Raw genomic sequence first — 26,481 nt, 5'->3', positions numbered from 1 at the left:
GCGGTTGCTAGGGGCCGGTTGCTAGCAGGGAGAGGAAGCCGGCGGCGGTGCAGCGCGGTTTGGGCTCCGTGTGCCCCGGACCGGGGGCGGGCGGGGAGCGGGCGGCAGCGGGTTCCGGGCGGAGCGGAGCCACATTGGGCAGCGCCGCGCGGGGTTGTGGGAGAAGGGGCCGTCGCTGCTGCCTCCTCCCTGTCCCGGCCCCCTTCCCCTCCCCCCGCCCGTCCTCCGGCCAAGATGTCTGACATGGAGGATGATTTCATGTGCGATGATGAGGAGGACTACGACCTGGTAGGGCGCGGGGAGCGCGGCGCGGTCGGCGGCGCGGTGCGGCCGGGGGCCTCGCGGGAGCGGTGCCGCCTCGGGCGGTGCTGGCGCGGCGCGTCCGCCGCCCGCCGCAGCAGCAGCCCCGCCGGGGGCTGCCCCGTGAGGGAGCGCTGACAGGACGAGTTTCCCTCCGGGGCAGAGGGCCGGTGGCGGTGGGCAGCGGGTGCTGCTTTGGGAGCAGGCCCCGCCGGGCGCCCTGCCACCTCTCCGCGGATGAACAGGCCAACTTCGGCCCGGAGCCCAGCTAGGCCCCGGGCTGGCCCCCTCGGGCCCGGGGAGCCCGGGCCCCCGTTTGTCTAACCCAGGGGACAGGGCCAGGGAGAGCTCCGCGCTGCCTCCCCCCCGCCTCTGACCGAAGCGTCAGGCACGAAGTGAAGTCCTGAAGTTGTCAGGCCTCGTCCCCACCCGCGGCTGCAAGGGCTCCGTGGGGGCAGGTGTCACTCGTGTGCCGGCCCGAGCGCCAAACTGAGCAAAAAGTGGGGGCAAGAGGAACGGGAGTGAGGAGAAATGGCCACGCAGCCGGTCTCGGATGCACCACGTCAAGGGTGTACTGGTTTTTAACTTTTTGCGCTTTTAGTCTTGGTGAGATTTTTGCCCTTTTTTGTTTGCTTGATTTTTTGTTGTGTTTTTTTTGTTTTTTTTTTTTAATTGCAGGGTTTGGGGTTTTAAATGTTTTATTTAGTCACATTTTGACACCAGGGTTTGTTCTAAGCTTTTACAGTTAAAAAATGCTGCTTGCAGTTAGCAACAGACTGATTTATTGGAGGAAATTGGTTATATATTGGGGTTGTTTTGATGTAACAAATCTCCTTTGAATTGTAAGAAACTTCTTTTTCCAATGATTAAAACCACCTTGGGGGAGGTTAGTAAACTCAATAGCTGTTATATTTGAAACAAAATGTGTTTTCTGCGATGTCTGATTAGTTGTGACTCTATTGCCGTCATCATATTGGAGCTTGAGGTTAGTTTGGTTGTTTTTTTGCTTTTCTGAACTTGGCGTAGGTTTTGAAAACAGAAGCACTTTTTTAAAAAGCTGTGAATGATTGAGGCTTGAGAGTCTGTATTGCATTAATTTCAGCTAAACCTGTATTTACAGTATTGCAATTTAACTGAAAAACCCCAGACACTTGCTTCCAGATGGTTTGCCTTCTAACGAATTATTTGATAATAATTGCTTCTTATGAAGACACTTAAAAGACATGTCTGATTTTATTTGAAACGATTCCTGGGCAGTTTATGTTATGAGCTGCTCAGAACAAATGACGTATAGAATACATGCACCTGGTTTTGCTTTTGAGTGTTTTAAAGTCACATAAGAGTGCTGGTTTGACATGTATTGTCATCTTAACCTTCTGAGCTGCTTGTATCAGCATTCCAAGAACTGTTCGGCTTTCACTTAAGTCCATGAATGGATTCACAAACTTTGAGAAGCAGGCTTTCTAAAGGAAATACACTGAGACTATTACGAATATTTTATTGGCCCACTTTGTTTCACAGTCAGTTTCCATTCATTTTCACTAACACTGAAACCTGTGTCCTGATTTAAAACACTATGTTTATTTTTCTGTATGATACAACCAAAGGAATACTAAACACAGCAGAATTCCTGTTGTGTATCCATAGCATGAGAACTGGACATGTAGAGAAACCACTGGAATTACATTTTTCAATGTTTAAATGCAGCTGTCCACATATAGGTCTGAGTAAGAATGTAGCTCATAGCTCACCATGTGTTATGTCAGTTTCCAGCAAGAATAATTGCTGGTCCAATGCTTTTCCTTTGTCCTGAAGTACTTTTTTCCCTCATTGGAAAAACCTTCCTGAAACTTCTTGCTTGTGGCAAATTTTAGCCCTTGACCATTAACTTTTCCTGGAACGTTTTCACCATTAATTACCACTACCCCAGACCTTTGCAAAATTTAAAAGTTCTGCTTGAAATAATTAGGAGAATGTTATTTTTTTTTTTTTCTTTTCAGTATGTAACTTCCGTGTAAAGCATCAAATAATAGTTAAGCTACATTTAGTTTGGATTTATAACTGATGGGAGAAAAAAAACCCCAAACCACCAGAATTTAAGAATAAAGGTATTCCAACTAGAGTAGTTTCAGCATTCTTGGACTAACAAACCATGGTTGGATGCTGTTTTCCAACGTGCTTGAGACTGTAATTGCGGTGTTCTGCAAAATTGTTTTGGAAAATAGTTAAAGGCCCTGAAGACAGGGCCTGATTTCTTCCTTTCATGTTGATATAAATCTAGTTAAATTAAGAGAAGACTATAAGGGAATGCATGGTTCTTAAGTTCAGTGTAAGGGCTGCTGCAGAAGGGTTTGAAACAAACAAACAAACAAAAAGATACAAGGCAAACCACTCAGATAAGTACAGAATTGAAAACTGAAGAGCACATGTGAGTGTTGGTGAATATTTTTTTAAGGAATAGGAGGAGAAGCAGAAATTACAGAAACCATTCGTGAACGAAATAGCTCTTATGTCAAAATACAGTACGGTGAAACTAGATTCAGGTCTCCCAGGGTTGCTACTAGGATAAAAATAATAGTGAAAAGAAGATTCCCCCAAAAGTTTTCATTTTGTCAGCTTTTATTACAGGAGATTATGGCTGTTCCTCTTTAAAAGTGCTCTTGACCCGCTGATTGTGTAGAACCAGTCAGTTACATTTCCTTAACCATGCAAATGTTTCGCACTTGAACTGAAATGTGAACAGGTATTCTGAAGGCCCAGCTCTCTCCTAGCTTTATCGTGGATTGCTGTATAATTAGAGTAATTAATAGACTGTTAACTGAAGACCACCCACTTTATAGATCATAGCTGACTGTTTCTGCTTAATTTTTCATTGGGTTAAAAGTCAAGGGTTTGCATGTAGATGACCTCAACCCATCCTGTAGAAGTTAACTTTATATGTTGGAGGTCTTGCTATCAGGAAAGATTTCATTTATATTTGTGGGTGGATGGATCTAGCTTCACAATTTGCTAATAACGTACAGTGACAGCCTTGATTATAACATGGATTATTCCACTTTATGCTTCAGTGAACAGAATAGTGTCTACTGGTCATTATGAAATCCATGCAATTTTAATTTCTAGTTTGGTGCTGTTAGGTGCTTTATATGGTTTCAGTCCTGGTTCTTTTTAGTAGTTTCAGTGTGAGGGTGGATGAGGAGGAAGAGGGAAGGACCATTGTGAATGTTTGGTTTCAGTCTCAGATAAAAAGCCATGTTTAGAATTGACTTTGAGACTAAATTCAGCCCTTCTTCCAGGCACAATGACAACACATTGACAGTTGTTGTAAAACATCATCTTGGTTTTTTTGTTTTGTTTTAAATAAATAAGGAATTTGTCTTCAGTGTTGTTAGTGAGACATTTTACTGTGTTCTGAAATTCAGCTTTAATCTGAGGGAAGGACAGACAAATCTGTTTGCTGGGCAACTTGTCTTTTTATGTTATAGAGTTGTGTCATTTCAGTGACTTCAGCAGAAGAGCTGTGTACGATTCCAGCAGTTTACACCCTGGTGAGATGGCTGCAGGTTCGAGAGGGTTGGCATGGCTCAAATACGGGGAGCGCACCCTCACATCACTGAGGGTTTCCCTTTTCAGGCTGGGTTGAAATTAGGAAACAGGCACTCCTTTTATTTCAAGCTATCAGAAAGGTTGCTTAGTAAATGTAGATAGGTTTGATCTTTCTTTACAACAGGAAGAAATATACTCAAAAGGAATTTCTGTATGTTACCAAACTTGATAAGCAATCTCATCAGTAGGCAGGGAAATTCTCCTACCTTATATTGATGCATTTTTTTAAAAGATACACTTGAAATTTCATGCAGATGTTGTCATCTCTTCCCACCTCTTTATGAGGCAGTATTGCCATCATTTTTAATAATACATACATACTTCGAACAAGAAGTTTTGTTGCTGCAAAAAAAAGCATTCAGAACTAGGGAAATATCTAATGAAGCAGATCCACTTCACTCTTTTCTGTTTCTTTGTTATGTTTAATTACATTAGTTTGTGATTTTAAAAAAATTCAATGAGCTTCACAGAGGACAGGTTATATACTGGTCTCTGAATTAATTAGTTTCTTACTTTATATGGATTCAGTGTGTGTGCTGATGTTCCATGCATTTTCTTCAGACATCTTTAAACACAAAACTAATATATTTGTGGCTTATTTCACCCATTACCATAATTGCTCAAAAGGAAGAACTGAGGCAAAAACATAAGAGTAATTAGTAAATTCTTTCTGTCTGAACATTGACAAGTTTGATACAAGTTCTGATTTCTTTTTGAGAGAGTATTCCACACACTGTTGAGAACAGAGCTCCCCAGAATCTGATATGCAGGTGGGTGTTAAACAGAAGTAAATTAGATCCCAGTTATCCTAAAAACTGGACTCTTAGAAAGGGATGCCTAGAACTACAGGAGAGCTGTGTGATAGAGGTAGAAAGAAAAGGCACTTCTTTTTGATACTCTTCTCATAATACCAGGTTTTTCTTTCCGCGGTCTCCCGTCTCATTTCTGTGCATCTTCCAACTTCTGCTTAAAATAAAACAAACCAAAGGCAGAGCGCTGTCTTTGTATGAGTTGTACTGACCCCACTGCAAGGCGCTGGCTTCCCAGACTCCTTGTTCCTGGTGTCAGCCCCGGTGTGAGGCAGCAGGTGCCGGGTGACCTGCGGGAGAGCAGAGACCTGCAATGGGGAAAAGAAAACCAGGACTCCCAAAGCATGGCTGCGTGGTTGCACTCTTCTTACGCAAATAACACTCTTGGTTTTACTCTGAAGGTTGGTCTCTGTTCTTTCTCCCCTTACTCTTTTGCATTCCAGCCTGATTGCTTTCTTTATATTCATGTGCCTGGATACCAGTGGCAAATGCACACAGAAACTGTTATTTGCTTTTTGTCCTTGGTGCCTGGGGACCAGTGGTCCAGGAAGAGCAAATGGGGTTCGGTTGGTAACTTTTGCAGCCAGCGCATATGAGCTATGTGAAAATAGTGCATGTTAACTATAGACCAAATGTTTGAGAAATTTAGCTGGCAAGCTAATATATTAATATATTTAGGAGTTACTTGCAGGTTTGTGGGCATTTTTTGTGGGTTTTTTGGGGCGTGTTTTTGTTTGGTTTTTGTTTTGTCTTTAGTTGGCCTCATTTGGGCATTTGTTTGTTTTAAACAAACACACACAGCCCCCCAACCCACATCACAAGTTCTCTTGCAAAATATCAGGTCTTCACTCCAAATCCTAGATATAGCAGACCACCTCAATGCCGTGGTTATGAAACAACATTAGCTGAAGTAAAATCAAATTTGTACCAGACTTGTTCTCAGAAACAATTGCACTTAATAAAAAAAGAATGGTTTGAGTCAGCCCAGTGGTTGAAATTTGGTAAAATTACCAGCAATTGAAAATTGACAGTAATAAGTATTGTTAACAATGTCCTTGAAGGATAAATTTCTGCAGAAATAGAACTCTTTGTATTGTGTCTTTTGTCTGGAAAGTTATCCTCTGAATAGCTACTTTCCCTTTTTTATAAAAAAGGTTTGCAAAATAGGAGTTTGGTTCCTATACAGCCAGCGAATAATAAACAGAGAAGTAAAAGTTTACATTATCACGCCACTTCGCCATAGAGGTTAAGGAAGTGTTTTAGGCAAGAGAGGAGACAAGAAAACTAGTAACTAAACAACAGTAGTTTTCATAAAACATATCTTTGGGTTTGCACGTTTAACTCTTTCGGGTTAATATGCCGCTCTAATCTGCCAGAATACCACAAATATACCGTTAAATGCCACTGATACGGTGTTATGGTCTCCAAGTTAATCTATATTCTGTCTGTGAGGAGTGGTGCTGTGCCTCAGGAGCTCTGTGTAATCTCTTGAGCCCACATGGACTACGGCTCCCGCTACAGTTTTCTGAAGCGGCGGCTGGTTTTAACCTCCCGGGTCACCGGCTCCTCCGCCGTGTCTCACTGGCCCCAGGACGGTGTGTGAGCGCTGGCGGGTCCGGTTGCTCAGCCCGAGCAGGATCAGCCACCAAGGACTTGTACAGCATAAAATGGTGAATTGCTGCAGTGGAGAGGAAAGGGGGTGCCAGGAGCAGACGTGACCAGAGAGGGCTGGGGAGTGCTGAGTGCTCTTAGCTGGCCTTCGCTGCCGAGAAACTGCAAATGGATCCATGCCCTAGAAAGGACGAGGCAAGATAACTGGGGTGAATTGTCTTCTGCCTGTGTTCATTTTAGAAGTTGAGGTTTAATGTGTTAAAGCTGTTTACTAGATGAAATAAATTTTATGAAAACTTAATATGTAATGTAATAAAGACTTGTAAAATGAATTGGTTCCTTGGTGCTAATTTAACTTCTGTTAAAATGGTTTGAAAGAGCTATGTTCCAGGCAGAGGAAGCCACGTCAGAGGCTTTATCTCCATTACAGTTGAGGTAGTGTGGTAGTTTTTCTTTCCCCAAAAAGTGCCGGCATTGGATGCAGATTTTCAATGGAGCAGTGCTTAAAGAATGTCTTAACTTTTGTTTTTTAGCTCCTTTTTTTTTAAAGCTGTATCAGGGCTTTCTGATTCCATGAGTAATTATTAAAAAACCTACTTGTTTCTCTTGATCCTCTCAGGAAGGGAGAACTAAATACGTTTCAACGATCAGTTCTGTGTACTCAGACTTGTCTTGCATTCATTTGTACTTGGTAGTGTTGATGTCCATTTAAAAAATACCACCAAGATCTGTTCCTTTTTTTACATCAGCTGGAGCTGCAGTATATCACACAGGTGCTTTTCTGTTTTGAAGTTATAATTAAAGGTCTTCATCACTATGCAAAATATTAGGTCTAGATGGTAGAGATTTTTCGAGTTATGTCGAAATCCCTTCTGTAAACCAGATATTCTACCTAATTTTTGTCTACTTTTATTTTGGTACTGCATTGTTCGATGTAACAAACTTTCTATCTTTTAAAAGGGTTGAGTTGGGGAAGTTGTTGGGGCAGGAAGCAGGGGTGTTAAAATGAGGGTGACGAAAGGTTAGGCCTTTAATATCTGAATTTATTGTTAAAAGAACTTTTCTGATTTCAGTAGTGGGAAGGAAATGCATCTTTTTCTTAGTTTGAACTTGGAGGAGACAGCTTCACACTTTTCCTTTCCTCCTTTCATTTGGCTTTTGGCAAAAGCCGAATGTTCTCCCATTGGCATGGTACTGCACTAAGCCATCTCTGGTTCGGAACATTAAAGTGCTGGTCCTCCTGAATTGATCAGCACTTGCATAATTAGCATTGATGCTTAAATTAAGATGCAGTATCTCCATGGCTGTTCTTTGGTTTGTTATCTACAGACTCACAACATCATGTCATACTTAGTTCATGGTTTTAAATTTTTCTTCGCAGCCATTAAGTCTAAATATATCTTTTAAAGGAAGCACATTACTTTTTCCCTATCTCCCTTAGGCCTTTGAGTCCATATCAACATCCAGAATTCTACGTGAGGCAAACAGGCATCAAGTGAGGGAAGAATAGAGCTGTGAGAACATCAGGCACTACCTTTGATTGATTTCAAAGTGTTTCCATTAGGAAAAAAATTGTCTCTCAACACATATTATTATGTATTATTATTATTATGAAAATAGCTTTATGGAACCTTTAAGTAGCATTGAGAAAAATTACCTGAATAAAAGGCTTCCTGCATGAGTCCACATCCAGAATCACTGCCAGAGCTAAGATGAAAATTCAGATGTTTCTGGCTTGAGGCTAACAGGGCACACTGCTTCCTAAAAGGAATTAATTTAGTTTGCTTTCCTTTTATCTTTACAGATAGATACTTCTGCCAAAAATATTCCCCATTGTTCAAGTTTAGTATAAACAAGACGTCAGCTGATGACACGTATCTTAAATGCTGTGTTGTTTAAGCTTTTGCAACCGATCTCTTCGCAAGGTGCCTGATACGCTTACAGCCCTTGACATCGTGTGCGTGTTCTTGTAGTGGCTCCATTAATGTTGGGTCAATAGGATAGAGAATTTACGGAAACAAGATAACCAGAATGAAAGTCTGTCCAGTGAAATGAGACACTTGCTTCCTGTTTTCTTTGCAGTTTTCAGTATTAAGTTTTATCGTTCTCTGGGAATTCAGAAAACAGGGTTATGGAGTTCCCTGGGCCTTTAAGTCCATTGGTTCTCACTAAACACAAATACATTGTGTGAGTATAAATAAATACATATGTAAACAACTTGCCTACATGTAACAAATAGAAACATTATCAGGCTAAAGGATAAATGTCTCAAGGACTATGTTTAATAAAATTTGAGGTAACTGTGAGCTTCCATAATTAATTTTTCCATTAGAACTCCAGAAAACTTAAATGTTGAAAGATTTGCCTGCACTGTAGGGAAGAGAGAGCTAATTTAAAACTTCTTTTGCCTCATCTTTTTTTCATTCCTTCCCATGGTTTTGAAGGAGTCCATTAATATTAACAATATATGAATGAGCAAAAGAATAGATGTGCCTCATGAAGAAGTCCAGTAAAAGAAGAAATGCCAGCTTAAAGAAGCTTAGAATGGTACAAGGGAAGGTGACTCTGCTGACAGTAACTTGGAGATTTAAACAGATTGCGTTCAACAGTTCATCTCCTAGTAGCACTCTCTTGAGAGAAGGTGGCTTGAAAATGCAGAGGTGTGATATATTTTTGACTCATGTAAACCTCAAATTAAATTATTTGAGCTTTGTTAGTGTTTTCTAATTCAGACATACAACATTGTCCTTTAGCAAAAGAAGACAAAATACTTAGTTTTTTCCCAGCAGAAAAAGCCTCAGAGTACTTCTTTTTTTCCTTAGATGAAGTAATAATTGGTAGAAGTAAATTCTTTAATTTATTTGGCACGAGTATACATGATAATTATTTGATTAAATTATTGTGCCTGTGCCCCACCCCAGCCCTTTTTGGCAGTATCTTCAGCATTTTCTCAATCATCTCCCGCTTCTCAGCACAGAAGCAGCTGGTGTTATTGTCGTTATTCTTTTTTTTTTTAATTTCCTTAGACAAGTATGAATCGTTACGGCATTAAAAGGCAGTTTAGAGAGAGATTCATGGGAGCGTTTTATCTCCTCCATTGCTGAATCATTACTTGTGTGGCAACTCAGCCAGAGTCTTTTCTGGGGGTAGCCAAAGTCATATAAGAGAGTGCCTCGTACAAGACTAGTGGCCAGCATGTTCTCTCCCCCGTACAGAAATGGCATCTGCTATTAGGCGGCTGTCCTTAAACACCAAAATTGGCAGAATTTTAGTAATACAGTCTGTACTTGTCATAAAGGCGGAGTTGGTAGAGCTATGAGTTCATGAGTCCAGAAAGAAATCTGTTGACATGCAAGTGCTGGTGGATGGTGGGGCTGGCGAGAAACGGGAGAGGGATGAAATCATCCGAAGAGTCCGCATCTGTTTCAAGCTCCAAAACTGATGATTTTCTGTTAATACACAAGCATTCTGGGTCAGTTTGAGCAGTATGTCTTAATATTTTATCCATTTTCAGCAGAATGTTAGATGTTCTGAACCTTTATTTTTTTCCTCTCATTTTAATTTGACCTTTTTTTCTTTAAAATGTAGGAATATTCTGAAGACAGCAATTCTGAACCAAATGTGGATCTGGAAAATCAATACTACAATTCCAAAGCTTTGAAGGAAGATGATCCCAAAGCAGCATTAAGCAGTTTTCAGAAGGTTTTCTGTCTTTATATTCTATGTGTTTGGGGCTTTTTTAGATTAATTCACATTTTCAAATGTGCTTAGCATTTGATTTGTTTTCTGGAATTTTAAGAGTAATGTTTAGACTTATTAATGTGCTAAGCTTATATTTGGACAACTTGGACTCCTGGCTGACTGCCTTTCAGCATCATTCCCAGGGAGCATAAATAGGACACGGAATACCCCTGTTTTATTGCAGAACTGAGTTTTAAATCTTCAAGATTTATTAAGTTAATTAAACAGTCCTAAGTGTGTTTTCATATGTCAACAATAGAACCCAGATCCATTCATTTTTTTTTTAAGTGAAATGGTGTTTTCCCCAGTCTTAGGTATTATATTTGGGTTGCTGATTCCAAAGCTTTAAATGTATAAATACTAAATGATACAGAGTTTCTTTCCTTCATATCAGTTTTAATTTTTAAAGTTTTTAACTTTTTGAAGGAGAAATAGATTTTTGCATCTCTTGGCCTGTTTATAGTGTTTAACAGTCTTATGTATGACTTAAAAAAAACTTTCTAAAAGTTTTGCTTACAAAACATTCCCAAACATAATGTAACATTAATTATGTTACATGAAAGCCTAGAAGCCTTTCTGATATATGAAGAAATCGTAGTAATTCAGAAGTGTAAATTTTTGACTAATTTAGTCAAGGGGTGGCTTGAAACAGTTTTGCAGGAGGTTTTACAACTTTTTTGTGTATATGTATTTATGGAGTGGCATTAAAGTTTACTGTTTGGTGTTAGACAGCGACAACAGAACAGTTCACCCTCCCTATGGCATTTAAGTTAGGAAAACTAATAAGATACATACTCCTTATTAACTTTCTCAATAGTATCAGGAAAGAGTAAAATTGAAGAAGAGGGCAGAGTGAAACATGACTTTGTAAGGATCAAAGTGGGGGGGAAAGGCACATATGGGATGTGTACATTTTAAACAAGATACAAATCAATTTAAGTTTGAATAAAGCTTTCCTAAATAACGTTGAAAAAATTCTTCTATTTCAGGTTTTGGAGCTCGAAGGTGAAAAAGGAGAATGGGGATTCAAAGCTCTGAAACAGATGATTAAAATAAACTTTAAATTGGTAGGAATTACAGCCATCACTTGAGAGTAAAAGACATAAATATGTTTTTGATCCAGGGATCTTAAGTTACTATTCTAATTTATGGCTATGACAACTCAATCTGCCAGAACTTGTCTTTTGTGGCTTTTAATGGCCACTGCAGACATGGCAGGGAAATGATGTGTTGGTTGCAAGTCAAAGGCAAAATGGATACAGAACAGCTGCTGTGGTCAGCTGACACCTTCTGAAAGCTGAGGCTCAGGCCTTGCTATCCTGAGCGATCATAGCACCGAAACCGGTAACAGTTCTATATATGGGTACTTCACCAGAACAAATCCGGGAAAAATTTACATGCTACATATGCAACTGCTCCAAATAGTTGTAGAGCCAACTCTGCTTTCTTTGTCGATAGAAGTGTTTTAAATATCTATTCCATGCAGTCTTGCTGAAGTAATTCCTGATTTTGCTGCTTATGAGTAGAGCGGTGATGTAAAAGTTCCTCATAGCAACCACTACTGCATGGTCTTTCTGCTATGCTTTCTTTTCTGTGTGTGTATTTGCAAGATATAACTTGGATTTTAATAATGAAAACAAAAATTATAATGTAGTTTTGTTTTTCTTTTAGACTAATTTTCCGGAAATGATGAACAGATATAAACAACTGTTGACCTACATACGGAGTGCAGTTACAAGGAATTACTCTGAAAAATCCATCAATTCTATTCTTGATTATATATCTACTTCTAAGCAGGTTAGATCATCAGTTCTTCTGTGTTCATGGTTTGCCTTTTTGCATTTTTAACTGTGGACTTTTTTTGTGTATGGTAGGCTGTTGGTTGGGGATTTTTTGATCTTAAAAGAGAACATTTGCAGTATTAATTTGTTGTTATATGTTTAAAATAGATCTCCCATATTTATCAACACACATGACTTTTCATAAATTTGTCTTTTTCCAGCAATACTTCCCTGGGGTTTCTATGCTAATAAGCCAAGTAAATGCTTTTATTTTTTCAGCACAGTAGCTACACACTCTATGTGCCTTCTCAAAAATAATTTGGAATTAAACAATACTTTTTTTTTTTACTTTGTGGGGAGAGAGAAACCTTTGAAAACTTTGCAATGAAGTGCTGGTGTTGCACACTGCCTGGTTTTGAGCGTAGTGTGCAAGCAAGGCACGTGTTCACAGATACACAGCCCAGCTGCTTCTGTGCTGTGGGAGCTTTACAGAGAGTAGAAAGCTCCTCTAACTGCCTACCTGGAAGTAGCACTTGCATGCAGACCATCACTGGTCTTTAGTGATGACTCCTCTGTCATTGTCACAATCATTCCTGTCCTGCCACTCAGAGGAAATGCAAGTTTAATAGCTGAATGATGGTCTGCTCTTGAGATGTAAAGGATTGTCTTAGACAATCCTGGCAGAGGTCGGTGTGTTTGGTCTCACTGCGTTGGAGGGTCAATCTGGAGCTCTTACCTGTGGCTACACATCGAGTTATCCCCAAAAGAACAACGGCTGTAAACAATACTAATGCAGTTTCTGTAGCACCTGTGTTAAAGGTCACAGTCAGTACTCTGATTTCCATTTTGGATGTTGTATTTTGGGGTTTTACTGCAAGGAAACAGTTTGTACTCAAGAGCTTTCTTTCACGCAGCACTGACAGTATAGAAAGGAGAATCCAGACAGATGGGGATGAAGCTGCATCCCACAGTCTGAAGGGAATGAAAAAAGATTTCAGGGCCTTGGGACGGATGGTAAAAGACTCTGGGGCTCAAGTGGTTTTTCTCTTCCCTCCTTCCAGTTTTGGGTGATGATATGGGATGGAATAGAAAAATTCAGTCTGTAAACAATTGGCTCCAGGACTGGTGCTACAGGCAGGGCTTTGGGTTCTTTGATAACGGCTGGTTTTACAGGACACCAGTCCAAACAGTGATACGTGGGAAAGGTTTATCTCGCAGGGGCAAAAGGATGCTGGGACAGGAATTAGCAGGGCTCATTTGGAGAGCTTTAAACTAGACTCGAAGGGGGATGGGGTTGTAGCTGGGCTTGCATCAGTAGGGCATCCCTCTAGAGTTCAACCCATACCCCTGGGGTGAAATGGGTGTGCTCAGCTCGCTCTCTGAAATGCCTGTACACCAATGCCTGCAGCGTGGGGAATAAGCAGGAGGAGTTAGAAAGCTGTTTTAGGGCAGGAGATTATGACCTAGTGGCAATTACGGAGACAATTCCAATCCCTGACATTCTGTGATTCTGTGAGAAAACATCTTTTCCTTTTGCCATTTCTCTCTCTTTGTAAATCATATTTTCTTTTTGATATGTAAATTTTTTTTGTTGTTTTTCTTATTTTAAGTAGGAGCAATGTTGCCTATTAGTATTTGTCTTTTGTTGCACAATAAAAAAATTTAATACCTGGTTGTATAAGATGGGCTTGTATAAGGTGGCATTCGCTTTTCAGTAGCAGGATAGATGGTTGCAAATCTTAAAATGTGAATACTTTTTAATTATATCTATTTTATATAATAAAAGCAAATGTATTTAAGTTTTGTTACTTAGGGGCTCTTTACAATTTAAAAGCAGACATTTGATAAGATTGCAGATACCTTATTTTGAAGTTCAAGCATGCACTTTTAGTTTGTTCAGATTGACTTTTATTAACAGGTACAAATTTGCTGTTTACAATTATAGAATTCTGATTTTTTATGTCAGATGGATTTGCTTCAGGAATTCTATGAAACAACACTTGAAGCTCTGAAAGATGCTAAGAATGATAGATTGTGGTTTAAGACAAACACAAAGGTAAAATATATAACTTACTATTTTTTGCTTTTGTTTGTGACACCTTCAGCTAATTCCTATAAATGATAATTTTGAAATCTTGATAGAATAGCACTTCAGCTTCTTTTTCATTACAGCTTGGCAAATTATATTTAGAACGAGAAGAATACGGAAAGTTACAAAAGATTTTGCGTCAGCTGCATCAGTCATGCCAGGTACCTTTATATTCTAAATCACTGTAGCTTAGTAAACAACTGATTTTTTTTACATCTGGTGTTGGCCTTTGAGGCATGTTGCTGGGCTTTAGTACAGAGGGAAAAATACTGTGCTTGCTTAAAGATGATTTTTAAAAAATTATTCACAACTGTAGATTGTGTTTCCTTTTAGTTAGGTGCAGGTATGAGAAGCACACATGAATAGCCTATAATATATAGACATGTATTTTAAAACACAGTGAGGATGCCAAGCGAGCTTTACTGAAAACTGGAAGTACAGTTGCTACTTTTGCATTTGGAAGTGTGGGGGGGAATGGGCCATGCAGCCTGCTGTGCTTGTTTGTGTCCCCTTTTCTTCCTCCAGCATGGAAAATGGGTTACAAATTTCTGGGAAATGATTCTGTTATAGACAGCAGAAGAGTTGTAGTAGTATCTTATATATATGTATGTGTGTCAGTCATTGCATTGATATACCGAAAGTGTGGCTTAACGGAACTGGAAAATAATAAAGGGCAAAGTTCTGAAATTTGTTGCAAGGAAAACATTTAAATAAACCAAAATACTGACTTTTTAAATAAAGGTTTTCACAACTTGGCCTGTGATAAGTTATTTGAGTATTATGTTTTGGTTTAATAGGAATATCTTTATTGCTGACGGGAAATTACTGAGATTATTTGGTAATAAAACTGAAATCACTGTTCTCTAAAAATTTCACAGTATTTATTATTTAATCTATTCTAGACTGATGATGGGGAAGATGATCTAAAAAAAGGTACTCAACTACTGGAAATCTATGCTTTGGAAATTCAAATGTATACAGCACAGAAAAATAACAAAAAACTTAAAGCATTATACGAACAGTCATTGCACATCAAGTCAGCCATTCCTCATCCACTGATCATGGGAGTTATCAGAGGCAAGTTAATCTTGAATTTTTCATTTAACATCTGTTACATAGATTACTTTTACAAAAATCTGATATGTTTTTTCTGGTTCCAACTATAAAGAAGACAGAAGATCCTGTAGATTCAGAGGCAGAGCAGCTGTATGAAAGTAAAGAACTACAAATGCAGTGGCTGCAGTCTCATCATTTAATGGTTGCCTCCTGCAAACAGCTCTGCTGTTCTGATGCCTGAGTGCCAGCTGCAGTGGTCAGAGGGGGCAGGACGCGTGTACTGTGGCACAGAAGCAATAGCAGAACAAGAGGAAGACTTGAGCTGTTTGACACCATGGCAGGCAGCAAAGGAGAAATGCAAAGGCATCTGCAAAGGAGAAATGCAAAGGCTTGACAGGACTGCTAGCGGCAGGAACTGCTGTTTCTGCACTCCCTTTATAAATTTGTGTTTGATGTCTCACCTTGCTAAAATTCATCAGGAACTGAAAGGCTTTAAGATGCGTTTGAAAATATTTTTTTATTATCTATAATGACGAATTATAATGGAAATGTGCCACGGATCTTGAAAAAAGCCATTCCAGAATGCTGTTGTGCCCTCCTTCCCCTAGTGTAGGCACTTGTGCAGACAATCAGGCAGCAGTGGGTACTTCAGAAATAAAAGGAAAGATAAAGTATTCTTCAATTTTTCCGTGTGGTTTTGCTCAACAGATTGAGAAAATTCCATAAATACAGCAAGTCTGTTGCCTTTGAAACTGAGATAAATGCCATTACAGTTTTTACAGCATTTTAACATAAGGTTAAATAATTATTGGCTGTGAGGATTAGTGTGCTTTTAGATTTATGGTGTGGGCTGCGTTTTGTTTTTTCTTCTTTGAAATGGGTTTATTCAAATGGCAATGCTGTATGTGAAAGGCCTAATGCCTCAGAGAATGAAAGGACTCCTGAAAATATTTCAGTAATCTATTTAGAAATAGCATGGAACTTCTGAGCACAATTGTTGTAGTCGGCAACAAGCACACAGTGTTCCTTTTCATCTGTGTTTTTTCTTTTCAGAATGTGGAGGCAAAATGCACTTAAGAGAAGGAGAGTTTGAAAAGGCACATACTGATTTTTTTGAAGCATTCAAGAATTACGATGAATCAGGGAGCCCCAGAAGAACCACTTGCTTAAAATACTTGGTCTTAGCAAACATGCTCATGAAATCTGGAATAAATCCATTTGACTCTCAGGAGGTATTTTATTTTTTCCTTCCCTCCCCCCCCCACCTTTTTTTGAATTGATAGGGAAATTACCCATAAGATGAAAATGGAAAAAAATATTGAATATCTAAACATGCGTATTGTGCTTTCTGTTCTGTGTAGGCTAAACCATACAAAAATGATCCAGAGATTCTAGCAATGACAAATTTAGTAAGGTAAGATTTTGATTTTTCTGGAGAAGAGAACAAAAAATAAAAATATGTAGTCTCCAAACCAGAAGTGGAATATTTTTAGAGGTGGCTTTTCTCTGCACAGCTAACACAGTTATTTCATAAATATTGGGCAAATATTTGCAGACTGTTTTTCTACCAAAGTATCTATACTATATACGATACTATACTATACAGAAACATTCTATCTTCTACTACAGGGAATTTCTTCTGCAGTGGCAAAAACCTTATTTCATTCCTTAGAGTTGTCCCACCTTGCAGTGCAACTGGTCTTTAGGGTTTGCCGTATTATATACAAGAAACTGAGATGACTGACCCACCTTCTTTTTGTAATCCTTTCTCAGATAACAAGATTGTCTAGTTAAGCAATACAGAACTACAAATAAGCTATAAATAATAATCTAAACAGTATAATAATATTACGCCAGAATTACTGATGGTTAATCTTGGAAATCAGAATTTCTTCCACCTTTCAGTATTTTCAGAATTCAGCTTAAGACAGACAGTGTAGAGACCGCAACAGCCCTCTAGACTCTTTAGCTCTTATTAGTTCCATGAAGTGTGGCTTCATGAAGCCAAAATTCAAGTAATGGTATTCTTCACAATTGTCTCTTTTTAGGGTCTAGACTTTTTAAAATAATAGCTTCTTAAAGTACAAAGGTTTTAAAACTATAGTGCACTTGTGGAGTAACTAAATGTTCCTACTAAACTTTTGTAAATGCTACTAAAATTTGAATAGGATAAAAGTAATTTTTGTTGCATCTCATCTTGAAATAGTTTTTCCTTATAAACCTTCTGAATATAATTATTTGCCACCAAAACTAAATACAGGGATTTTTTTTAGAAGAAGTAGAACACAGTCTTATGAGTCTGTTTAACTTTTAAAAATAATAATTCGGTCTTTTTTTTTTTCCCTAAAGTGCCTATCAGAATAACGACATCACTGAATTTGAGAAGATTCTGAAAACAAATCACAGCAACATCATGGACGATCCCTTCATAAGGGAGCACATTGAAGGTATTTTTGCAGGCTTTTATTTTTTCTCCCCCACTACTTGTTTATTTTTCTTCTTGGTAGAATGAAAGTTCTTTGTAATTACTTATGGATGATTCCTTTAGTGTTTCTAAGTTCTTTAGAAATTGGTCATGGTCAACGTGCATGCAGATGTGTAGAATGACTGTGAAGAATTGCAGGAATTATGGAGAAAGTTCTAGCAAGAGTGGATATTTTGAGATAATATTTACAGTGGTGTTAGGCACTGAATATTTTGAGTGGTGTGGGTTTTTTTTTTCCATTGGAAGGATTAAATGAGGGCAAGCCTTACTTGTAAAGGTAGTTTTTCTCATTCTCGGGTTAGATGTTTGCTAATTTATACAGTTAACTTTCTGCTCCAGATTGAAGACAAAATATGTAGACAGTGTACTGAAGGTTGCATTAATAGATGTGTAATAATAAAATATGTAACAAGATACATAATTTTAATGTGCATATTGAAACCAAAGTTTGGATTTATAGTACCTCTCCTTAATAAAGCAGGGAAATGCACTAACACGTGCCGTCACCTTCCATTAATATATTATAGTTACCCCCTGCATTTGTCATGTGTCTGAGAATTTTAAAGTCTCTTTACTTGAACATAGCGTGGAGTTTTTCAGATAATTACTGTTTTCATAACGAGCGGGTTTTACTGTGGCACTGCGAGATCATTCAGCTGGATAGCTACACGAAAGGGAAGAGTTAAATCTGGAGACCTGGTTTTCTTACATTTGTTTGTAAAAGAGAACATAGCAAACAGCAGGGGAACCTAAATATAACCCCTCTACTGCTGCTTGTGTGGACTACTGGTAAGCTTCAAAGTCTTGTAGGGAGGCTCTGCAAGGTTAGAGAGGGATGCTTAAGGAAGAAAGTAGGGCAGAACTGGAAAGCAAGAGGAGAACAGCTGAATCAAAGGACTGAACAGTATTTAAGTTTCACCCCTTATATGATAATAGTCTGCTAGTGATATGCAGGGGGAAAAAAAGAGATTCTCATCTTTTCCACTCTGTAGTAATACAGAATGCATGTTCATGGTTAGAATGTTTATATCCCTTGCCTCATTCTTTTAATCTCCTTAGTTTTATTGAGATACCTAATCTGGTCTTCAGTATTATTTTTCTTTATATAAACACTCCTTGTGTAACTAGTTAGGTAAAGATGGATCCAGGTCTTTTCCTGTTAATTTACAGCTGTAATTTTTGCTTTCATTTTATCCAATTTTTCTTTAATAATGTAAAAATGTGTAAAACAATGGCCGCACAATCTTATGTAAGCAGAATCAGCCACTTCATGCAGACTTCAGTTCCTCGTCATAATTATACCATTAGGCCCTGATCTTTTAACCTAAAATGTGAATATCCCACATGAAGTTCCTGCATATGAGTTACTGAGCCTTAAGAAAACCTCTTTTTACTTTTGTACAAGGCAAGCATTCTAGCTATAAATTAGAGGGGCAGACATACTGTGCACTAATCTGTATGATTTATCCTGTTAATTTGAATAGTTTAAGTTTGTACCAGAGAATACAGTGCTCCATCGTTGAACAGTTTTCAACTCAAGTCCACCTTCAGAGCTGTGTTGCATCTTTATTTCAGTACTTTTGTTTTTACAGTTTTTTTTCTTCTCTTACAGAGCTTTTGCGAAACATCAGAACACAAGTGCTTATAAAGTTAATTAAGCCTTACACAAGAATACATATTCCTTTTATTTCTAAGGTATGTGTCAGCAGAGCCTTGCATTTGCTTAAGCAAATTAGTAATTGTGAATAAAAGCTCTTAAATAAACACAGTGCTTCCAGAAATAGAACATCTAAAATATGATCTAAACCACAAAGTAGTACTGATGCACTGCTGGCAGCTTGGCAGGGTGAAAATGTAAATTGCAGGTGTCATCCCAATGCTTTTTATAATATGTAATATGATATATTTCTGAAATACTCAGTTACCATATTCTACTTGGTGTAGAAAAGCGCTTTTCTGAAGAGAAATATAAAAAGTGGAATTTGTATAATTCAAGTTGTAATTATGAATTTAAATTTATGAACATAGAAATCCAAATTTTAATTCCTATTTTTTAAAAGATATCTTAAAATGTCTGCGTGATACGAATTCAAGAACTGTGGTAATAGAACAAACCAACTATTCTACTAGAAGGGAGCCAGGAGCCCTGCGTGGTTAAACAGGGAACTGCTGGGGATGCTCAAGTGGAAGAGGAGAGTTTATAGATCATGGAAGGAGGGGCTGGCCACTTGGGGAGAACATAAGGCTGTTGTCAGAGGGCGGAGTACTTTTATTTGATAGACCATTATTGACTTGATACTTTTGAACAGTAAAAAATTGAAATGAAACCAAATTCTTCATGTGAAAATAAAGATTGGAAGGATGTTGCAAAACAGAGCAGCAGCATAATGCGTTTTCTTTTTCTTTTAGGAGTTAAACATAGATGTAGCTGATGTGGAAAGCTTGCTTGTGCAGTGCATATTGGATAAGTATGTGCTTTATTCTTGATTACTGATCTTTGATTACTATAAAGTATACAAGAAGTAACAAAACAGTGTTTTTGTGCATTGTGACAATATTGGTTGACTCTAGACCTGAAAGTGCTGACTTTGTTTGGATTTGCTTGGCTTATGAGCAGTAAGATATATTTGTAAGATGTGAGCCAAGAAAATTATAGAAAGAGATTGAGTGGCATGTTTTTACTTTAATTATGTGATAAATTAGTTGAATTATTTATTCTTAGTAATTGGTGCTTATGCCGATGTATATTTTTGAGCACATTTTCAAGTTGACTAGTAGTCTGCTCTCCTTGACTGGAAAAACATGACTACAATTTGTAAAATCTTTTTTTGGTGGGTAACTTGTTCTATCTCCTAGGGAAATATAATCCATATGTAGGTTTATATTTTAATTTATTTTTACATAGATCTCCATATTAAATGATTCTTTGCTTTTCAATAACTGTTTACCTCATATTGTTGCAGACTTGTATGTGGGTCATAGCTAGGGAGATAATATACATATTGCCCAATGAATTAGTTGATTTTATTTCCAATCATGACAACAACTAAATTGGCAGTACTGCTCAGGACAATATATTATAAATTGCTGGATTCTGAAGTAGAGTTCATGTGTCTCTAGTATAAGAGGACCTCTTATTTTACCTCTGATTTATTGTTAGCTCTTATTTCCATGTGCATTAGCAATTTATAGTTATGTATTTATTTACTTCTAGCACTATACACGGCCGAATTGATCAAGTCAACCAGCTGCTAGAACTGGATCACCAGAAGAGAGGTGGTGCACGGTATACTGCGTTAGATAAATGGACCAACCAACTAAATTCTCTCAACCAGGCTGTAGTCAGCAAGCTGGCCTAACAGAAAACAAGCTTTTACAAACATACTTAAGGCAACAGTGGAGTCATGTAAACATTAAAAGAACTGGGAATGGCAAAACTACTGTCGGTTGGTGTGCCCTGAAATTATTGGAGTTATGGCAGAAGTGCTTTTTTGATCAGCTGGTTTGTGTTTTGCTGCTGCATTTATCCCAAGAAAAAAACAGCTTTAATCTCCAGAAGAAAACCAAAATGCCACGGGATTTATGCTGTATTGACATCTTGCCCTAAACATACAACATCCTAGTAATTTGTCAAAGGGCAGTTAATGACCAGAGAGAAGATTTTTGTCATGATTTTGAATACACTGACACGTTACTGTTGGTTAAATTTAAACATGTTTTACCTGCAGAAATTCTCTCACAAAAATAACCTGCAATAACTTGAAATGCATACCCTTTTGAACACTTCCTTTTCTCATGTATAAATTGAAATGTTTGCTGCATTTTGCAAAATGTCAATTCTCCAAAAAATGTGTCCATATATTTCTGTACCTGCAGTGTAGTAAAGGTTTAGAAGAAACCCCATAATTATAGTGGCATACTGTCACTTAGGTTTCAAGCAGCAAAATAAACAGTGCGGTTCAGAAATTGTACAGTTTGTTTCTTGCTGTGCTTTCGTTATACTTGATTTTTACTTCTGGTATTTTTAAAAGAAAATAGGTATTACTTCATCCTCACTTCACTTATGAAGGACAATATGGAGATTTTAAGTCTAAACATTTGTGTGCGTGCTGTTGATTTTCTTTTTTTCCCTTGACATAGTTAAAAGTAAATACTGGAGAGTTTAAAAGCTGACATGTAGCAATCTTGCTAACTGACTTTTATCTTGCAAGATACCAAACTATTATGAGTCGTGTCTAGTTGATGTTGGTGGGTATTTGGCATTTCTCAGGAATATGCTTGATTGTACTGTAAGTCCCTTCATAGCTGCTCTTTAAATCCTGAAGTCCTACCACATAGTAGGCACATGCCTTCCATGTCCTAAGATTTTGGGATCAGCAGATCTATGTTAAGCACAGCAGCTTTTTTTCCTGTAGCAGCTTGTTGGGAGCTGACGGAAAAATTCTCTTGCAGGTCTCAAAAATGTAGAAATCACTTCTTCCGTAACTGCAAATACTCCATTTGAAACCTGAGGGTGTGGTGTAGTGGTGCATGAAGCTGTGCCACACACGGCCATTGTTACAGAAGAAGGAAAAATACATATGTAGAACAATTAACACCACCTCAAAAATAAGGAAAGGACACATCTCCATCACATGTGTGCAAGGCAGCGTGGTAAACTCACTGTTAGAGGACAGGATTTAAATTGGTAACAGTGTGTCATTAAATAGGATAAAATTAACTTTCATCTGAAGAATAGTTATGTCCCTTGGAAAATTATTTTGCTCAACAGTTGTCAAAGCAAGTGATTTTTTTTTTTTCCTGGTGTTTACACAGTAAACTTGATGTGTTGCGTGAGTAGCATGATGCTGTATGTTGGGTGAGCATTTCTCCTTCAGTGATACATTATTTTTTTACCACTGGGTGTTTCTAACTTATCCACTTACTTGATAGTAAAATATGAATATAAATTGAACTTAGTTTTTAAGCAAAGTTTTTTCCCCTCATAAAATCAGTAGATAACACTCACTAAAGCACAGTGTTCATATTTTGTTTCCTGACAGTGCTGTGATGCATAACATTGGTTTTACTTTGAAAACCCCACTAGGATCTGATGATATGAAACTGAACTTAATAATACTACACACTAATTGGGACTGTTATCTACAGATCCAGAGACTTGAATTTGGATAGCAAATTTTGCAAGGTTCTCCTTCCCATGGGGACAGGGGACTGTGACAACTATTTCAAGGTTCTCCTTCCCATGGGCACAGAGGATAGTGACAGCTATTCCAGTTGTTTCCTTTCACTGCCATTTCCTGCCATCCTTGCTGTGAGAATGAACAACTACTGTCTTGTAGAGGAGAGAGAAAAAGAACCGCGTGTAAACTTAGTGTCACTTAAAAAAAAAAGGTCTTGATTTTGTTGGTTGTAACTGATTCTTCCCATCCCAACTATGTCTGCTGGGAGGCGTGTTTGGATTTATCAAAAAGGAAATGGGAATGCTGTAGTAGATCTTGTCCTATCCAGCTAGTACCCTTGTTTTATTTTTTTGTTGTGAAGTACTAATTGTAGTAGGCCTAGCACAACTAGTGAAGCGCTATTAGTTTGAATAGTGAGGGCTAGCAATGTGGTTTTAGATTAAAAAAATGTCAGTCTACCTCCAATAAATTGTTGTGTGTTTTGGCATACTTCAGTTCTTGTCAGTCTACCTCTAATAAACTGTTGTGTGTTTTGGCATACTTTAGTTTTTACTCATGCATACAGTGCCTTAGCATCTGTGCTCTAGGCACATAATGAAGATTTACATAGTCCCTAAGGGATTCTACTCCTTTTTCTGAGTTCTCGTAATTCTTAGCCTGGAAGATGAGAATTGTCTGCTGGGAAATAGAGAGGAGCTGTGTTGTCACACAGCTGCATCAGAACTTGCTAACAGTTGCTATAGCCCGCTTATTCCCTGGTAGATGTAGCTCTGAGGTCATTTCTGCCCCCTCAGGAAAAGCGAACAAGCAGTTGAAGGAAGAGCGTGAATGTGAATTTATTTATTTTTTTTCAAAGAATATTATTGCACTGCAGGTTGTTCAAGAAGCGCAAAGCAGTCTCACTGCATTCTCCAGTCTCGGTTCCAATCATTAAATTGCTGCAATTGTCATTAATTGTCAAGCCATGCTTTTCACAACTTGTTGGATGTTTCTATAAACCTTTTGTTGCTGCTGGTAGAACTGGCACCTTAGCTAGTACCAACACCACTGTTTGCAAAAGAACATTTTAACAGCTATTGTAATCTCATGTAAGATGGCAATAATGATTAAGCTGTGTATATATAAACCCCTCTTTTAAGTTTCTGGTAGCTTACTCATTAAAACTGAACGTCATGCAAATGAAATCTGGCAGGATCTGGGTGCTATGTCTGCATGCATTTTAGATTTTATTATTATTTATCAAACATACTTTGGAGGAATGCGTTCTTTTCTCATATCGAAGCCCTTCTCTAGTAGATTGGATCTGAAACCATGATGTAGCGAGGATTTCATTTTCATTTCATTTTTCCTTTAAGTATGCTTAGAAATACATTGAAGAACGACCAAAAAAAAGACAAAGGGCAAGGCAGCTGCAATGCACCTGGCAGAATAACATAATGAAGGTATTTGAATTGTAGTCTGTTAATAAACACTGTGACTTTTGTAATTACGCAGAAGTTGTCAGCTGTAAAACATGTCTGTATTTGAAGACTGTATTCTCACATTTACTTTTTTTTTGAAGAGTGGTGAATTAATTTACTTGAGCAGGAACTGTGTGTATATGGATTAAGAGTAAAATGACATCACTCTGGACAGTACCTCTAGGTTTCCCAAAAATACAGCAGTTATTTGAACTAAATTTCTCCATATAGATGTTAATACTGACTTTAAAAATCAAAGTTTAGCTATCACTTTGTTATTTTCAAAGTGCTAAAAATATGTTTTAGAACCAGATTAGAGAACTAGATAAAATACTATATTACAGATAGTCATAGTTAAATGTTAATCAAGATACTGACAGAAAATATTATCTCTGCCTTAAATGCTTTTAAATCCGTGGAAAGGTAGAATGCAAACTGCCTCTGTGTTATATTAATTGCATATTTAGCACTAAATTTTAGATGCAATAACTGTAAGCATTACAGCAAGAGTAAAGGCTAATCCCTTCCTGGCCATATTACAGAGTTGCAAGGCAGGACCTGTCTCGGTTGGCTTTGAGGGCACTTTGCAGCTGCTGTGTGTGGGAGTGCTGGGCTGGCTCTGGCTGCTGTCAGGTAGCAATCGCATGTTGCTCTCAGAATTGTGATTCTCAGCTTTGCGAGCTAGTTCCCAGGTCGCCTTCCCACTCTGGTTGCACTAAGTTCCCTGTTGCGTCTGCCCTTAGCTGTCTGTGCAGGATGTCACATCTTATGTCGCCACACCAGATGCAAATGTTTATTTGCCAAGAAATACTTTGCTTTTTGTACTTGTATTTTTCTAGAGTTATGCTGATGATTTTAGCCCCAGTGCAGCTGTCATCTGGGAGTCAGCTGCATACCTGCTGCCTCTGCCTCTTTGCTCACTGCAGCAGCCTCCAAACATGTTAGTGCTGCTGTGGTCCAGGTTCAGGTGGTGCTGCCATGGGGCTCAGTCTCACTCTGCCCAGATCTCGCAGGTGCAGGGGGGTGTTATTTCACAGTTCCATGCCAGTGCAATGAAGCTTATATACAAGTTCAGCTTTCAGTATAAGAACCTGCCTTGATTTCAGTGAGACGTGCAATCACATCCTTCTGTGTTTTGTAGGACTTTTTACCCGCTAACGTAAATCGAGCCTATGTAAATAGAGAGCGTGAGTAGCCACATGTATGCTGTTAGATTTGCTTGTAATCTTGATTTTAATTCTGAATAGTCATTACCAAGTGCCTTTCCGTACTGCTGAGATATTTTGGTTTAGACTCCGGTTTTTATTTTTGGTTTGACCTAGATTTTCTTCATTTGGTCGCTGTCCTCCATTGTCTTCAGGAAGAATATCTCCTCTATCCAGCAGATGTAGCAATAAAACAAACAACTTATTAGCAAAACTGCAGTCAGCACCCGCTATGTTCAAGCATAGTTTTTGCTTCCCAACTATTCACTCATTTACTCCGTGTTACAATAAAATAGTAGCAATAATTGTTTACTAACTGCCAGGTTTGAGAACTGACACTGAATATTCAAACCCAGCTAATGCAATTACCAGTGTGTTTAAAATGAACAGGTTTTTTTTTTGTTTGGTTTGGTTTGGTTTTTTTATGGCTTCCTTAAGGACTGTAACACTGAGTTCTCTTACACAACACTTGATGACGATGATGTAACCAGATCCCCTGGCATAGTTGTGATAGCTGTGGATAGGGGATCTAACATAACTGGTTCTGAGTGCTTTGGTATGTTTTCCTTTTTGGTGGTAATACAAAGCAAAATTTTATGGGAGATTTGAGGTCTCTTCTCTTGAATGGCCTCTCAGGTCACACAGCACGACTTTCTGTATATGTATATTGTATAGATTTATGTAGATCTGATGTCTATTTAATCACTGCCCAATTTAGATCTTAGAACTTCTTATTGTTGTTTAAGTATGCATAACAGCCCTTTCAAATTGACCTTTCTGTTGGTATGTATCTTGGGAACAAAAGAAGGATTTCATAATGAACAGCCTTGCCATAATGAGTCATTATTTTTTAAAAATACAGCAACTATCTTAAGCAAATGTCATAATATATATTCTGTGGTCAGCAACAATTTGGACAAATTAAGCTGCATTCCACACTAAAATGCTGGTATGCTAATACAAGAAGACAATTGTTCTATAGCTGTTTCAGTGGGATTTTTTTTGCACTGTTTTCTGTACAGTCAGGCAAGTTCTCCCACATTACTTGGGAGATGCAAAGTGACTAGGTTTTGCACAAATAAGCATAACACATTCAACTATGGGGAATAAAATATATTTCACTCAGTAGGGATTTGCTGTTTCATTTATGGAGATTAA

The 26,481-nt window shown here is 38.2% G+C and overlaps 1 protein-coding gene across 2 annotated transcripts; it reads left to right on the top strand.

Annotated features, from left to right (window-relative positions):
- The first annotated feature begins 48 nt into the window (after window positions 1–48).
- On the top strand, window positions 49–21,452 carry COPS2 (COP9 signalosome subunit 2). Of its 2 annotated transcripts, none has more exons than XM_080351430.1 (13): window positions 49–288; window positions 9,915–10,028; window positions 11,057–11,134; window positions 11,739–11,864; window positions 13,794–13,904; window positions 14,021–14,098; window positions 14,840–15,014; window positions 16,047–16,225; window positions 16,355–16,407; window positions 17,343–17,440; window positions 19,091–19,173; window positions 19,888–19,946; window positions 20,693–21,452. In XM_080351430.1, exons 1-13 carry the CDS (start codon window positions 235–237, stop codon window positions 20,835–20,837), a joined length of 1,353 nt encoding a protein of 450 aa, XP_080207556.1. In that variant the 5' UTR covers window positions 49–234; the 3' UTR covers window positions 20,838–21,452. The 2 variants fall into 2 exon arrangements, with proteins under 2 accessions (XP_080207556.1, XP_080207557.1); XM_080351431.1 differs by having other exon boundaries at window positions 51–288; window positions 13,815–13,904.
- The last annotated feature ends 5,029 nt before the right edge of the window (window positions 21,453–26,481 follow it).

The sequence above is a fragment of the Nesoenas mayeri genome (assembly GCF_963082525.1).
Source record: "Nesoenas mayeri genome assembly, chromosome: 11".
NCBI lineage: Eukaryota > Metazoa > Chordata > Aves > Columbiformes > Columbidae > Nesoenas > Nesoenas mayeri.
The sequence above is the reverse complement of the archived record's forward strand: the minus strand, read 5'-3'. Positions and strand labels throughout refer to the sequence as shown.